Source organism: Sphaeramia orbicularis, chromosome 3 (genome assembly GCF_902148855.1).
Source record: "Sphaeramia orbicularis chromosome 3, fSphaOr1.1, whole genome shotgun sequence".
In the NCBI taxonomy this organism is placed as follows: domain Eukaryota; kingdom Metazoa; phylum Chordata; class Actinopteri; order Kurtiformes; family Apogonidae; genus Sphaeramia; species Sphaeramia orbicularis.
This window is the reverse complement of record NC_043959.1, coordinates 10343116-10359541: the sequence shown is the minus strand read 5'-3', so window position 1 is coordinate 10359541 and position 16426 is coordinate 10343116. Positions and strand designations below refer to the sequence as shown.

The 16426-nt window shown below is 38.0% G+C and overlaps 1 protein-coding gene across 1 annotated transcript in view; it reads left to right on the top strand.

The window, feature by feature from the left end:
• Positions 1-16426, top strand: part of LOC115415494 (E3 SUMO-protein ligase PIAS1-like) — a 109056-nt gene that overhangs the window by 67855 nt on the left and 24775 nt on the right. Inside the window, exons 3-4 of the mRNA XM_030129086.1 lie at positions 15955-16039; positions 16144-16282. Coding sequence (XP_029984946.1) covers positions 15955-16039; positions 16144-16282 — 224 coding nt within the window. The remainder of the gene's footprint in view (positions 1-15954; positions 16040-16143; positions 16283-16426) is intronic.

The window sequence follows — 16426 nt, the reverse complement described above, 5'->3', positions numbered from 1 at the left end:
ATTTCAGGTTGTTCATATTTGCTCAGGTTTTTGCGAAATTATACTTCGTTTTAGTGTAAATACATGAAAATATTTACATTTACAAAGAGAAAATTTCAGAGTTGTCATTATTTTTATGTTACTATGATAGTATTTTACTGGTCCTGCCCATTTTAGACTGAATTGGTCTGAATGTGGAACCTAAACTAAAAGGATTGTTAATATCTTCAGTGTAATTTTTGCATTTCACAAATTCATCCCAGGGACCATACTGGACCCTTTGGCAGGCCGGATTTGGCTCCTGGGCCGCATGTTTGACACCTGTGAAGTACATCATCAGCTGAATTCAGCCGATCATTGTGGAAGTGTCCCCAAACTTTTCAAATACACAAACCTCTTCTGTCTATCTGAAAACGTAACTTGTGATTTACCAGCTCCTCTCTGACCCCCATGTGCTTCCCAGCAAAATCATTTTTATCACAGTGTAAACAGCTCAAGCTGCTCACAACAAATGAACATCAACAAAGCAGCTCTGAACTATAAACACACTGCACAAAATGGCCTCTCTGTCTGAAAGCCCGTTAGTTTTAACCCCACCCAGCCCATGCTGTGTCTGGGCTGGTGCATCATCACAGCCACAAGGAACCTGATTTAACCCTTTCATGCATGAATTATGAGAACTTTAGTCAATGTTTTTTTTCTTGAGTGTTTTTTATTCCTCTTTAGGCATGAAAAAAACAATGTGATTGTATTTTTTTTTTTTTATGAACCTATTTTTCATGGAGTTACAAAAATGTCCACTCAGCTGGACACCATGCGTTTAGTTTTTGAAGCAAAGAAACATGTATTTAAAACCCATCAGAAAATGATATGCTGTGTGAAAACTATGAAATAAAAACATTTTTAATGCCACTAGTCTGATGTTTTCTTACATTTTATCCTACTCAAATACTAGTTATCACTCATTTCATGGAGATAATATCCTCTGAGACCCAGGAAATTGACACTTTTAGCTTTGTTACACTAAAAAAAATTGTCTTGATTAGAAACTGCGTAATGCAACAGTTTTTTCAGATCCATTTTTAAAATAATTTTTATTTATTTATTTTTTAACGGAATGTCCTTTGCAATGGACAGCATTTTAGTTAAACTGTCAAACTTTTGTCCCCTATAGAGGATACACTGCATTGCTGGGTCTCAGGAGGTTTTGCCAAAAAAAAAAAAAAAAAAATTTTGTTTCAGAAAACTGTTAATTACAGTCTCATAACAATTAGCAATTGATTTCCACTCAAACATGTTACTGCAGATCAAGTTTATCTAGAACAGCAAAGTTACAGTACTGGTATGAATTACAGTGTATGTGGTGGTGCATAGGCGTCCACTGTGTTGGCTGATATGGAACTAAAACAACAAAACCCATGAATATACAAGAGAACAGCTGGGGAATAACTGTTCAGTGTAGTGACCACTATGCATGAAAGGGTTAAAGACCCCAAGCCCTGATTGTAACTCTAAACAGTTGTTACTCTTCAAGTTGATGTGAAACTCACACAACACTGTTCTCTCAGTGGTTGTTCGACATTTGTCCTGATGTGTTTCACGATGCGCTGACTTAAGCTGGAAAACTACACGGCTTTAACAAGCTGTGAATTGCCTGCCTTATACGTCGATAGGAAGACCAGGGCCAGCTGCCAGACGAGAGAATTTAACGCCGGCCTTAGAAATCCTGTAAGCACACTGGAATGCCTTAATGAGCCTTGTCAATATAGAAGTGCACACACACTTATGAAGATAATAAAGGGTAATCAGCGCTGTTGGGGCGAGAGGAAGTAACACTTGTGGAAAGTTTTTAGTGCTGCGTATGTGTGTGGGTGGATGCAGCATCCAGAACTGACCTTTTGTTACAGATCATTCTAGTAGTTTTGAATTTAGTGACGATGAAAGGCTTTTTGTCCTTGTATTCCCTGTGACTGTTTATGAATATTGTGTGTGTGTGTGTGCATGTGTGTGTGTGTCTGTGTGTGTGCACGCGCCTGCGGTACACCAAACAGAGAAAAAGTAGCAAAGCCACTAACACGTTAATCGACTCCAGCTGGGCTTTGTTGTGCTGAAGACGGACCGTAGAACTGTGCACATTCTCTGTCGCTTAGCTCACCCTTCTCTTCTTTAAACCACAGCTAAACCCAGAGCCAACGCACTCTACGTTTTAACTCACTTTAAACGTCAAACTCGATGTACTTTAGTTTGTTCCAAACTTGCAGGCATTCAAACCCACCTGCCTTTTTCTTTTTTTTTTTCTTTTTTCTTTTTATTTCAAACATGCAAAGAAACAAAATAGAACAAAACAAAATATGACATTTACATGAACAGACTCTATCTTCAAGCACATATAAATCTGAAGTTTTCATGGTCGAAAAGGAGTAGGAAGAAGTATAAACTTATTTAATCCAACCCCTCAGTGCTTTTACACCTTTATCACTAACTTAATACAAGAGTCAAACAATACAATTTTCCTAATTTTAGCATCGAACCACAACAAATACATATGCAATAACTGAATTATACACAACAGTATGATCATGGCAGTGCAGTCATACAAACAGACTCAACAATTCAACAGTTTTCTTCAATAATTACAGCAGATTTATCAATTCAACATCCATAAACAAACAGGCCTCACTGTCATTATTAAATACTGTAACCTCTCAAGAATCAATTCTGTATATCTTTTTTAAACTGAGTTATGTTTGATATTTGTTTTATCTCCACACACAGTTTGTTCCACAGTTTTCCTCCACAGATGGTGATACAGAAACTTTTTAACCTAGTGTGTACTTTATGAATCGTTAAATTAAATTTTCCCCTTAAATCATAGACTCCCTCTCTTTCATTAAACATGTCTTGAATATTGCCCGGCAGTATGTTATTCTTTGCTTTATACATTATTTGAATAGTTTTGAACTCCACAAGGTTAATGAGTTTTAAAGTTTTAGATTGTAAAAATAGTGCCTTAATCTCATTCTTTCTTTCAGTTGTTTTACACCATAAAAAGTACAGCAGCTACTTGTGAAAAGAAATCACAAAAATATTGTTGTAAATTATTCCATTATTAGTCAGATTTTCATGGACGTTCTGATGACTGGAGATAGAGCTGAGCAATATGGCCAAAAATGTCATCTTGACTTGTTTTATTGTTATGGAAAATTTTCAATTTTAATCAATTGATTTCTGGCTACATGAACTGAAGACAAAACATGACTCAAAGGATTGCTTCAAATAAAAAAAAAAAAAAGTCATTCTTCCCTCTATTAAAACTATATGCCATACTTGACTGCAAAACACATTCACAATTAAAACTGTATTGTATGATCTGGCATTTTGACACTTTTCTTTAGTAATCTTAAAATGCTCCTAATAAGCATGTGTCAAACTAAAATGTAAAAGAAATCCACCAGGTTTTGAAACTCAAAAATGTTTAATTCTCATATATTTCTGATAAAAGTCTGGCCAATCATTTTATTCGGTCCGAATGAAATGATTGGCTGAGCCTGAGCCTCCTGCCTGTCATCAGTTACCGGTGCCTCTGAATCTGACTCCATTGACATGTTTCACTCGCACGGCTCCTCCTGTGACGGGCTGTGAATGGATAGGACTCAAATCAGTGGCGGCTGCTCATCTTTCAGAGAGGGGAAGCTCATTGTCGGCTTACATCACAAAAATTGTCATGTAAACATAAACAACAGTATGATTGATTTAACTATCTACAAAATGATATTAAACTCGAACAAAAAATGATTAAATTATGTAACTGAAACAAGAAAACATTGAAATTATGTTAAATTGAAACAAGGAAGTACAATGAGTGTGTTTTATTTACAGTGCAAGAAATGAACAAGTAATTTCGTAGTGGTTTCTCTGCCGATTTCACAGCAGAATGTGCGACAGTATTAAACTGAACTCTGTCAGTGAAGGAGTAGATCTCAAAATCGCTGTCAATCAAATGGGATTCAGCCTTTGGACCAATCCTCCAATCAGCACGTGGAAGCTCAGCGTCCGGCACGGCCAAACTCCGCCCGCAGCTCCATTCACCCCCAGAGACGTCGAGTGTCCGGGGGCGGGACAGCATCGTGGCATTTATCCAATTACCGTCCAGTTTTGAGGCAATGAAAAAACCTGTTCCACTCAGTCCCATTGAAGTGCATGGACACTGAGCGTCTACGGGCAAATGCACTGAGCAGAGATCGAATGAGAAAACAACGACACGGGAATGTATGAGAAGTGAACAACATCGAGTCCGATGATTTGTGATAAAGCTGATTCTGAACGAACTCGTCTGTGAGATGAACGTGTTCTAACACATTTGTAATCAATGAAATGTCAACACAAACGTACATATTTGACCATTTAATTTGAGTCATTTTAGGGGAAGCTGAGCTTCCCTTGCAGTCTGTGAGAAATCACCTCTGACTCAAATATACGGTGCAGAAGGGAAAAAAAATGGATTTATTAGCAGAAACCACAACCAAGGGGAACCAACAGAAAAACCCGACTGCAGCAGTCACAGTCCGGTGTGTGAAGGATGGAGATAAAGTCTGGGTTATTGTGGTTTGATGAGGCGCGGTGAAGACGATCCAGCGCTGCACGGCCACAGACATGATCCTTAATCTGACTTAAGTACAGGGTCTCCTATTGGAACAGGAGCAGCAGATGGATGATGGTGTGCCTGAGTGCAGAGGGAGGGGTCCACGGACATGCCCGAGAGGACCGTGACACCTCCGCCTCTACCTTCACTTCTCACTGTGTGCGTCAGGAGGAGGAGCCCCAGAGCTCAGGCAGGGGGAAGTGGGCGGGGCTTTGGAGGGAGGGGGTGTTGTTCATGTTCAGATTATTTGCTAAATGCTGTGCGACATGCCAGATGAGTAGGTATAGCTTTAATGTTACAAGAAGCAAACAGGTTGCATTTTGAATTTTTGTTTGTTAGCAATAATGATTCTTGAGGAATGATCATAATTTTTTTCAGATATTTCTGCAAGATAAACCTCAATGAATCCAAATAATTCAATATACTGCCCAGCGTTATGTAGATATGTGGTATATTGGATAAAACGTTTGTTTTTTTCTAACAAACAGCCATATAGTAGTTTAGAGTAGTTAAGAGTTTACCTTTTTGCACTTGGTTTTACCACCCTATCAGAGGATATTTATGGCTTAAAATGAGGTGGAGGTTGGACCAACTCACCATGTTTACTATATCCTCAACTGACGCCAACTTTTTCAAGCATTATACTTTAAAACTTTTGTTAAATATAAATTGAAAATTACAACTATTGTTAAAAATAGTTTGGTAAACAGTTTAACTGTTTCTTTGACACTTCATGTGTCACGTGAAGAATCAAGCAAAAATGTAACTGTTAGTGTGAAAATGTCAAAAATGCCGAAATTGAAAAATGAACATTACTTTTCAGAAGACCTTTCTTGCTCAGCAAAAATAAAACATGTAGCCTGTGTGTTTATTTCAGTATATTAATGGCAAAAGTGTTCCTCTAGTCATATAATTTTTATAGGCATATTTATTTATTTACTTATATGCCTAGTTTTAGTGAAACAAAAAACAAGAAGAGTTAAAAAAAAAAAAAAAGAGGGAAAGTGCCACAATTGCCACGCTTGTTAGTAAAGTGTGTTTTTCATGAAGTTCAAGAGCTGGAGCCTGCACACCGTGTGATGGTGGGGGCCATCTTGTAATTCTCTGTGCAGGAAAACCCCTAGGTCAGTGTTTTTCAACCTTGGGGTCGGGACCCCACTTGGGGTCGCCTGGAATTCAAATAGGGTCACCTGAAATTTCTAGTAATGATAAATAAATAAATAAAAATGCACTAATAAAAAATATATGGTGAATTGACAGAGACAATCCCAATCCATAACAGACATGACAAACTGTGAGTCTGAAACTGAAGCTCTGTGGTTCTGTTTCTCTGTCAAATGTTCATTGTGGTTGGTTTCAGATGCTGCAGCTCTTTCATAATTCATAGTTTCAGTTTTTGTTTGTTCAGTATTAATTGTCCTCCTTGTAAATCACAGCTGGACTGACTGTACATATCCTGACCAAGGAAAATCCAATCCTCACTTTGTGCAGTAATCTACACCTGGATTTACTGCCTCCGTCCATAATAATATACATTATATAGACTAAATGTCCTCTAAAATGAATGTTTATTTGCCACATAGTATAACAAACTATCACATGATCAAAAACCAATTAATTTTAGCAAAAAAAAAAAAAAAAAGTCTCAGTTTTGAATGTCTGGGGTCGCCAGAAATTTGTGATGTTAAAATAGGGTCACGAGACAAAAAAGGTTGGAAACCACTGCCTTAGGTCCTCTATCACTGCTCCTGCTTTTCCAGCTCGACTCTTTTATTCAAATGTGGTGCTGCTAGAGATGCTGATAGCCAAAACGCTCACTTGAGGTGTCAGAACAGTAGTGTGATGTCACAGTAGATCCATCCAGTTCTTCTGCTCAGTCTGTGGGCGCATATTGCAATCAGTTTAATTTTCAAATAACCTTTAATCCAAATAATTAATAAAGAAAAAAACTTTTGTTTTGGTTTGTTTGTTGTTGCTGCATTATGCTGCAGCTGTGCTCATTTTCCCTAGTGCTTAATATCACATTTCATAAAAGAGAGAATTTCTCCTATTATTTGCCAACATGCTGCTTTTTTTGGCCTGGCCTGCACACTGCCACTATAATAAACAGCAGAAACCACAGACACAAGTATTATCCTAGGTTTTCACCACGGTAATGTCCTCCATCTTTGACAAGAAAGCGTTTGGCAGTTTTTAACAACATGGTGCCAGCATAATGTCAGGTTTTTAAAATGTACTCCTGGTTTTCAATATTTAAATATGTGGAAATGTGTGTCAGCGTCACTGTGTGTGTGCGTTTGCGTCCTGTTCATTTCTTTACTTACTCACTGTAATCAGCAACCCAAGTCCGTCACTGTCTGAGTTTTAAATTATAAAACTATAAATGAAAAGCGGAACAAACATCCAACGAATGATGGATTGTCGGACAGCCACTGTTAAAAGTTCAGCGTGTAACGTTTAATGACATCTAGTGTAAAAGTAGTGGATTACAGCTGACTGAATCGCCCTCATCTCATCCTACTGTACGGTGACTGAAGCTTTTTATTTAAGAGGACTTTAAAATCTAATCTTAGCCGTTTTCCTATGTCTGACTCCGCCCACTGCATGATCCTGAAGAGTGCTAAGAAGAGGCTCAGGGTGGTGAATGTGCAGCTGTGGATGTGAAACAGGAGGAGTTCAGGGGCATCTGGGCTTCTGAAAGGGTTACTTTGACTCTTTTCACCACCCAAGAATCGATATCTGTTTAATATCTGTCTGCTGTATGTGGAATATTTTCTCCTCCTTTTTGCCATCCCATAGTCCTTTCTCCACAGGGAACTGAAGCCTCTTAAACCTACCACAGCTAAGAAGCAGTTCTTTAGCCTGTGCTGTGCCACTGTGACATTTTCAGACATTAATTCAGATTCAAACGGACAAAAATAAATTAATTGATCATGGCAGCATTCAGTATAGAAAAAGAACTGGCCCTGTGTGAGTCTAGTGCAGTGTTTCTCAATGGGGGCGGTACCACAGTAAGCTATGTCATGGTAAATCCTCACCCCCAGTCACGAGGGAGGCGCTACCTATGCAACGTCCCCGCACATTTTCTTCTGAGGGGGGGGGTTCTGATAAGGTAAAGGGCCGTTTGCTCAAAAATGCTTGACAAACACTGGTCTAGTAGTTCATAGCAGTAACAGGACTTCAGCTTGTTCAGGAAGTGGTGAGTTTTGCCATTTTCACCAGTTAAATGCAGATTTTGCCATGTTGGTCTATTTTCATCTGGATTACCACAGTATTCATTTGTTCACAATTAAGTATCCAGAATTCCATTTACAGCTCAAAGAATATGTTTTAGTATTTAGTACCACTTTCGCTCTGGTGCATAACACTGGGTAATAAAAAATGTTTTTTGCAAGTTGTCTAGGTTTTTTCAACTGAATTAGGACCATTTTGCACTGCTAAATCCAAAATGACATCTGTTTTTCTCAATCAGGTCAGTTTTTTTTGCTAATTTGATTTTGAAAAATTTGATCTTCTCACAAAATATAATAATTAATACCAAAATAAGATTGGTAAGCACACTTTATGAAACTTGTGACTTGATTCCTGTTAGGTACAATGGTGTATTCACCGCAGATGTAGCAGAATACGTCAGGCTTATTTTTGCAAGATCTTCTAGTCGAAGCCATTTCATTCACCTGCAATATTAAAAAAAACCATTAATCATAAATTGGCAAAAGTAAAATCTTCAGAACTCGTTTATTACAAGAAATATGAAAGAATTTTGTATCATATGATGTGAAAATGCCCATAAATGTAAGCAAAAATGTTAAAAAGCCAGTATGTAGCATAGTTCAGAAAGTTGACCTGATTGAGCAAAATTAATGTGATTTTTGGATTCAGCACACCAAAATTATCCTAAATCAGCTCAAAAAACTTAAACAATAAATTTGTTATTGACCAGTGTACTCAAACATACCGTATTTCCATATTCCATCTCCCAACTATGCATACCAATTAAACATAATATACATTAATAAATTCAGTGACATAATCATACTGTTTTCAGTGTTCTCATTACTCGTAAGTATTGTTACTACAAGTGCATTTCACTCACTCTAACTGCATTTGTGTTCACTGATCTGCCTTGGTGGTGGTCTGCGCTCTCTGAGTGCTTTTCTAGTTACATATAAAATAGTATTGTGGTTGTCAGGCGGTTCTGTTCTTTTGTGCTGATATGCCCGTGTTTGGACACGCCTGTTAGTGTGTGAGTCCAGTGTGCATGTTGGTCACTACATTTATAGTGGGGGTCTCCAGTTTCTGCCACCGTTTCTTTGGGGGTCATGAATTTAAAAGTTTTGGAACCCCTATTCTCCAACATTGATTCACCAGTAAAATTCATGGCGTTTGATCAGTGACAGTGGATGGACACACTGGGTTTATGTTCAGTCCAAGTGTACCAGTACTGGTCATGCTTATGACATTAACGTACTTTCGGACTATAAGCCACACTCACCCCATTGATTCATTGATGTCAAGCTTACGTGCAGCAGCTCTATTTCCTTTCTTTGACAGCCGGATTGATCGTTAGCCCGGAAAACATAAATGAAGCCGCATCATTTTTGAGCCGTGGGTTCAAGGGCCTGTGGAAAAAAGTAGCGGCTTACAGACTGGAAATTACGGTAATTGTGCTTTGTGTTATTACTAGCATTTACTATTAGCAAGAGAGATGCAAATTCAGTGGAAAAAATCATCATAAATGCGCCACATTGGACCTTTTTATTGTGTGAATTATGGGCGGGGGCAGAACCTATGGGGAGCAGCCATTGAGCGCTGGAAGTGACGTATCCAGACCCAGACTTAGCCAGACCACCATTCTGCTGTTATGATGCTGGACAAGACAAGTTAAAAAAAAAAAAAAAACGTACCCGCATTTTTTCCAGGTGATGGAGTGCAAGTAAACTAGCAGCAGTCAGTGAGCAGACTGAGTGAAAAGCACGTGTCGGTGCTTGTTTGTGCAGCCGTAAGCTTTGCACTCCCCCATTGTCCAAGAGACACGACCTAGCACTGGCCGATAATGTGTTATCTTGGAAGCTGTGATAAATATAGTTGTGGGTATTTAGTGGTCAAACTGAATATTTATGGATTATGGACAAAACAACACATTTTTTTTTCATGATTTCCTGAAATTTTTAGAGGAAAATATTAACTGAGAATACTGTATAACTGACATATTAATCAACAGTGAAAAAATTATTAGCTGTCATCCAAACAGTAACAACACACATCAAATGACTGTTTTTCATAGTATTGATTAAACAGAATGAATTAGAAATGAAGGTGTGACTGCAATGCAAACCTGCCTCTAATCACACCCTGATACCTTCTGTTGTGGAGTTAAATAAATGAGATCTCCCACATAGTTGGTCAATATACAGTCAGTTTTATAAAGATTCATGTTTTATGCGTTCTCTCCCACATACTGTACATACAAACACAATGGCCTGTTCTTCTTTGTCACAGTGTAAAATGCAGGATACTGACAGCTAAAGTATTCACATGACACGTTCAACATGTTGAGCTTATCATCCCAAGTTTTTCTACATTTAGAAGATTGTTTTCATTATTACAGCTTGACAAACTGCTTTCTTCACTGCTGAAAACTGAATTGGCATTTCGTTTGATCTATCTGATGAGAAAAGCTTCTTTTTTCAGCATCATGAGGAGACAGAGCTACTTCATGATTCACTGACAGAAGCCACTGGTCCTCTGCTGTAGTAATTACAGTCAAGTCATAAAATTAATGTCCCAATGATTTATTCATGTTTATATTTTAATAAGCACCATTAAACTGAAATTAGATTAGATGCAGTGACAGAAATGTGCTTAATAACAGTAATTACCATTTGGTGAGTAACATCATTAATTTTAGGTCGTCTTTCCATAATGTTGAGTAAACACTTAATTGATTCAAATTACACTCTGGATTTGGCTGAAGACTTCATTCATAAAGTTGTTTGATTCTGTGTCAAATGCCCTAAAGAAAACCTGCTGTGTGTCTGTGAGCCAAAGTGAAGCAGAATATTTTTACACCAAAATGAATATTGATTAATGTTGACTCCAGTTTTTGTTCAGGCTGTATTTGACAAACTGAATCAGTATATTAATAAATATTATCATCCCAGATTTACAAATGCTAGGAATTTGTATTTTTCTTTGCAGTTCTTGATCTCTTTCCTTAGAAGGAAGATCACTAATATTAGTGAGAAATGAAAAATTATCTTCATTTGAATAAAAATGTATCAGTGAAAAGCAAAATTCTTAAGATTGAAGGAAAAAAATGATAAAAGGGTCAATGATATTACTTCTACATTTATTTTGTCTGCATATTTTCTTACCTGTAAACACATTAAAAGATGCAATAAATACTGTTCATGTAGGTACTCTGAAACCATTAGTGTAGAGCTGAAAGGATTAATCAATTAATTGACTCAAATCAATTAAAAAAATAGTACAGTTTTCCTGAATCGAAGCTTTTGTTTCCTTAATTCTGCTGCTGTTAAACATTGGTTCCACTGTTGTGTTTCACACGAACGCTTATTGTGACGCACATGACGCTAGGATCAACACAAACAGCATGGAGCGTAGTTCAGAAGAGACGAGGACAAAAAGGCAGAAAATGTCTATATGTTCACTTTTCTGCATTGGATCCATCACTTACTCCTTTAAACTTTGAAGCACAAACATTATAAATATTTGTATTTTTTCAGTTGTATGTTAGTTCCATGTTCAGTTGTTTGTAAGTTGGATCCAAATTGGACTTGTTTGTTGTTTATATCTATAGATATTTTTGTATATACTTTTATACTGTGCCATCCATCTATCCATCCATATCATCTTCTCCCTCTTATCTGGGTCTGGGTCACAGGGGCGTCAGCTTGAGTAGAGAAGCCCAGACTTCCCTGTACCCTCTAGCTCTGGGGGATTCCAAAGCATTCCCAAGCCCCAGGGTCTCCTCCCAGTGGGACATGCCTGAAAACACCTCCCCAGGGAGGAGTCCAGAAGGCATCCTGACCAGATGAACAACCTCAGCTGACTCCTCTGGATGTGGAGGAGCAGTGGCTCTACTCTGAGCCCTTCCTGGAGGGCCCAACTCCTCACCCTATTTCTAAGGGAGAACCCAGAATCATTCGTTCATTCGTTTTTCAATTTAAAAACAAAAAAAACCACTTGTTTTTTTGTTTTTCATTTTCAAAACCACAATGAAAAATTGATAATGGTTTGTTTTTCCATTTCCTGATTTTGTGCTCAAATGAAAAATGGAAAAAACGGATAACGACCGTTTCATCCAATTTTGCTATTTTCGATATAGTTAAGTTGTCTGACCCAGAAGTAGTCGTTACTAGGGAAAAAGTAAACAAATTTCGGTCCACAGCTGTACCGAAACGGCACAGTATGTGGAGAAAAAGAAAAAGGAATGAAAGACGTCGGTCGATGCAGAACTTTAAATCTGCGCAAGTTCCACACGGACACGAACGAGTGCACATTGACCCGAAATATGAAATAGCAGCTGATATAAGATTTAAAAAAATATATGTATGACGTCAACCTGGAAGGAAGAGAGTGAAGACCCTCTGCCATCGGTACAGTCCTGTTTGGGATCACTATGGGTTCAGGTGAAAGACAACCACCTATGTCCGGTAGTTCTGAACACTTACACTTTGTCTCTCTCTCTCTCTCTCCCTCTCTCTCTCTCTCTCTCTCTCTCTCTCTCTCTCTCTCCCTCTCTCTCCCTCTCTCTCTCTCTCTCTCTCTCATGCTGTATAATAGAGGAATAGAACCTGGGAGTTGAACGTTCAATGTAGTTTCACTTTCGTTTCACACTAGCGTTAGTTACGTACCGCACCCCCTCGTATATTAATGCCCCCCCCTGTGTTTTAGACAAATCGCTCCCTGCACACGCATGCACACACAGACACAAACACAAACAGAGGCATCCAAATTTTGATGTCGGACATTGTACACATTGTAAAAAAAAAAAAAAAAAGTAGAATTCAAATCCTGCTGTGTGTGAGAGACAGAGCGGAAAGCATCACTCAAGCCTCACTTCAGGCCCACTCATATCTTTTTTAACCACACACATCGAAACACCAGAAACAAATCCACTGCTAGAGTGAGGGTGAGTTATAGACTGAGAGTGAGAGAGCACTTTCTATTTTTAGCCCTTGTGCCCAGAGAGGAGGAAGACTGTTGTTTGAAAGCACACTGTGATTTTGCTTTGCAGTACAAAAAAAAAAAAAATTAAAACAGGAGCAGAGACATGCAATAAATACATGCCACATAAATTAGACTGTATACCATGTGGGTGGTGAGATAGGCTGTCATTATTGGGAAAATTAATGGCTGTTTGAAAGGCTGATGAGAGAGGAACATGATTGGTGCAGTAATCATCAGTGGGAGGGAGAGACTTCACCCCCCTGAATGGAAAGAAATGACCTCGCTGTACTTCATCCCCCTGCGTGCATGCGTGTTTATGTGCACAGGCTGTTTGCATATGTTTTAAACCTTCATTCTTTGGCACTTTAACATCACTTTAAGCCAGGGGTGTCAAACTCATTTTGGTTCAGGGGCCATATTTAGCCCAATTTGATCTCAACCGGGCCAGACCAGTAAAAAAAAAAGACTTAATAACCTATAAATAATGATAAATCCAAGTTTTTCCTTTTTGTTTTAGTACAAAATAAACCCCAATTAAATTATGAAAATTTTCACATTTTACTGAAAAGATGTGAATAACCTGAAAAAACAGAAATTTCATTTGAAAAATTAGTGCAATTTGCATCCTCACATTCCTACCAGATGTGGTAGAGGATTGGATAGAAGCTTCTGTTTGACTGGATCTGATCTAATGAGTGTTTGAGTTCCCTCCTGAGGATATGATGAGTGAGTTTTAAATTCCAGCAGAATGCACAAAATGTCATCTTTTGTTAACAATGTATGATAAACCAATAACATCAAGGTACTCAGTTTAATTCTGTACAGTTACTTGTTCCTCATATTACCTATGTTGTATGTAATAAAGTTGTAATTGGAAACTTACCTTTTTGTTTTCTTCAAACTAAATAGTCTGTGCTTTTGAGACTATAGTCTGTTTTGATCAGTGGACAATTTGATCCATTACTTTCTTTTGCCCATAATGAAATTTTAATCATGACACATTTTTGCTACAACACTAACTGGTGTTATAGAAACATATATTAGTTAACGTATTTAATTGTATTTTATGTGAAGTTTTGCCGGGACCAGGGCATTTTAGCCATTTACGTGATGTTCTTTTTGTTTTTGATCCGTTATCAGGCTTATTTTGCCATTTTTACCACAAAAACAACATTTAAGTAACTCATCATTCTTGCCATATCAAAGTTCATATAAATACGTACCAACAGATGTTTTATCAGTTACTTTAGGTTACTTAGTTGAAACAGTATACCCATTTGAACAGCATTTTTTTGGATCCGTTACCACTTGACCAGGCCCATTTGTGTCTGTATGTCCTTATTGTGGAGCTTCACTCTGGTTCTCCACAGTAACCCTGACCCATGGGCTTCTATCAGCTCTAGATGAATGATGGTTCTGGTTTCATTATTGTTTCAGTGTTTAGGCTCAAAACCTTACCTTCTTTACACACTGAAATACATTTACTTTCCCTGAATCTTTCATTCTGTTCTTCACCCTAGAGGCTGAAATATCCAAAACCATTCCTATTTTTCTAACATTGTTTTGAAACATTTCAATAATTTTCTCACACATTTGTTGTCCAGTTGCTGGTCCTGGGCCCATCTCTGCTCCTACAGGACTAGACCTGTCTTGCATTCTGCTTTTGGAAACAATCATGATTCCCGCCATTTGTTCATGTCACATGTTATTTCATTGTTTATAATCCTTATTAATCCTAACTTGCTCCTTTTTCAACCTTTTGTGGTATTTTATCATTACTGCTTTTTGGTTAATTTTGCATTTTCAATCCTGTTCCAGCCTTTTCTGAATTGGGGTTTACTTCATTACAACAGATGTCTCTGTTTTTATCAGGGAAGATTTCTAAGCTGATTTCTTTTTATTAACCTGCGGCCTCTTCATTGGTGACTGGGTATAGTAGCTCCAGTTATTTCCATCACCAGAGGGTTGTTTATAAATAGAGCAAACACACACAAATACACATACCTCTATATGTTCACTCCTTCTAAAGGTGATCTATTATTGTGTCTTTAATGCACACAAGTTGAAACAACATTTGTCTTTACAGTCAAACTGCAGTGGTATCCTCAGAGCTGTAATGGACAGAGGTTTGGCCTCACTCAGTGTGTGTGTGTGTGTGTGTGTGTGTGTGTGTGTGTGTGTATATATATATACATATATATATATATATATATATATATATATATATATATATATATATATATATATATATATATATATATATATATATATGTACAGGGTGTCCCATAAGTCTCCATACATAGGAGACATAATACATATGGTTCTAACATGTATTTCTTTATATTTCTTCTTTATAGTTCTTCAGCAGTGGAGGACACACATTGAAATGTGTTCCAGACAAAATGGCAGTCATATAGAGCATATTATATAAATAAAAATGGTTTATGTCAAGAAACGTTTATTTTTCCTATGTATGGAGACTTATGGGACACCCTGTATATATATATGGAAGTTTTTCCTCACCATTTATTCACAGACACCAACAGAATCCCAAGAGTCTTAAGAGTCTGGTTTAGACCTGCTCTAAATGTAAAGTGGGGCGGCCATGGCTCAGATGGTAGAGCGGATTGTCCAATAACTGAGGGGTTGGCAGTTCGAATCCCGCTCTGTCCATGTGCTGCTGTGTCCTTGGGCAAGACACTTCACCCTCCTTGCCTCCAGTGCTGCTACTCACACCAGTGTATGAATTTGTATGAATGTACGGTGGTGGTGGGAGGGGCCGTAGGCGCAGATTGGCAGCCACGCTTCCGTCAGTCTGCCCCAGGACAGCTGTGGATACAGATGTAGTTTACCACCACCAGAGGGAGAATGTGAGAGCGAATGAATAATGGATCCACTGTACACACTTTGAGTATGCGTTCATAGAAAAGCACTATATAAATCTAATCCATTATTATTATTATTATTAAAGTGTCATGAGATAACTTTTGTTATGATTTGGCACTATATAAATAAAATTTGATTTGATTTGATATATTGAGTGAGGTCTTTTCCAGTTATTGGTCCGTATGTATTTTTTCTGTCAGGAATTTAACCAGGTTATTGAAATAGTTTGTCTTCTCTCTCTCTATCTGCAGCATCAGACAACAGCCAGCGCTTTCAGGAGACATGTTTCGCCTTTGCATTAACGCCACAGCAAGTCCAGCAAATCAGTAGCTCAATGTAAGATGAAATGAATACTGTGCAACTAGCTAAAGGCTTCACTGACAATGTTGAAATGAACAGGGTTCTACATTTGGTTGATAACTCTGTTTGTGTGGTTACAGGGACATCTCGGGGACCAAATGTGACTTTTCTGTTCAAGTTCAGTTGCGGTTTTGCCTGTCAGAGACAAGCTGTCCTCAGGAAGACCATTTCCCACCTAATCTGTGTGTGAAAGTCAACGGGAAGCCATGTAACCTACCGGTGAGCAATCAACCACATAAACACAGATGCAAACATCAGGCTTCAGACCACAGTGAACAGAAAAATATGGAAACTGGTTTTAGTCATTTCTAGGTCTGGAAGATTAGAGACTGTGGCAAAACTAGATGTTTCCAAACTATTGTC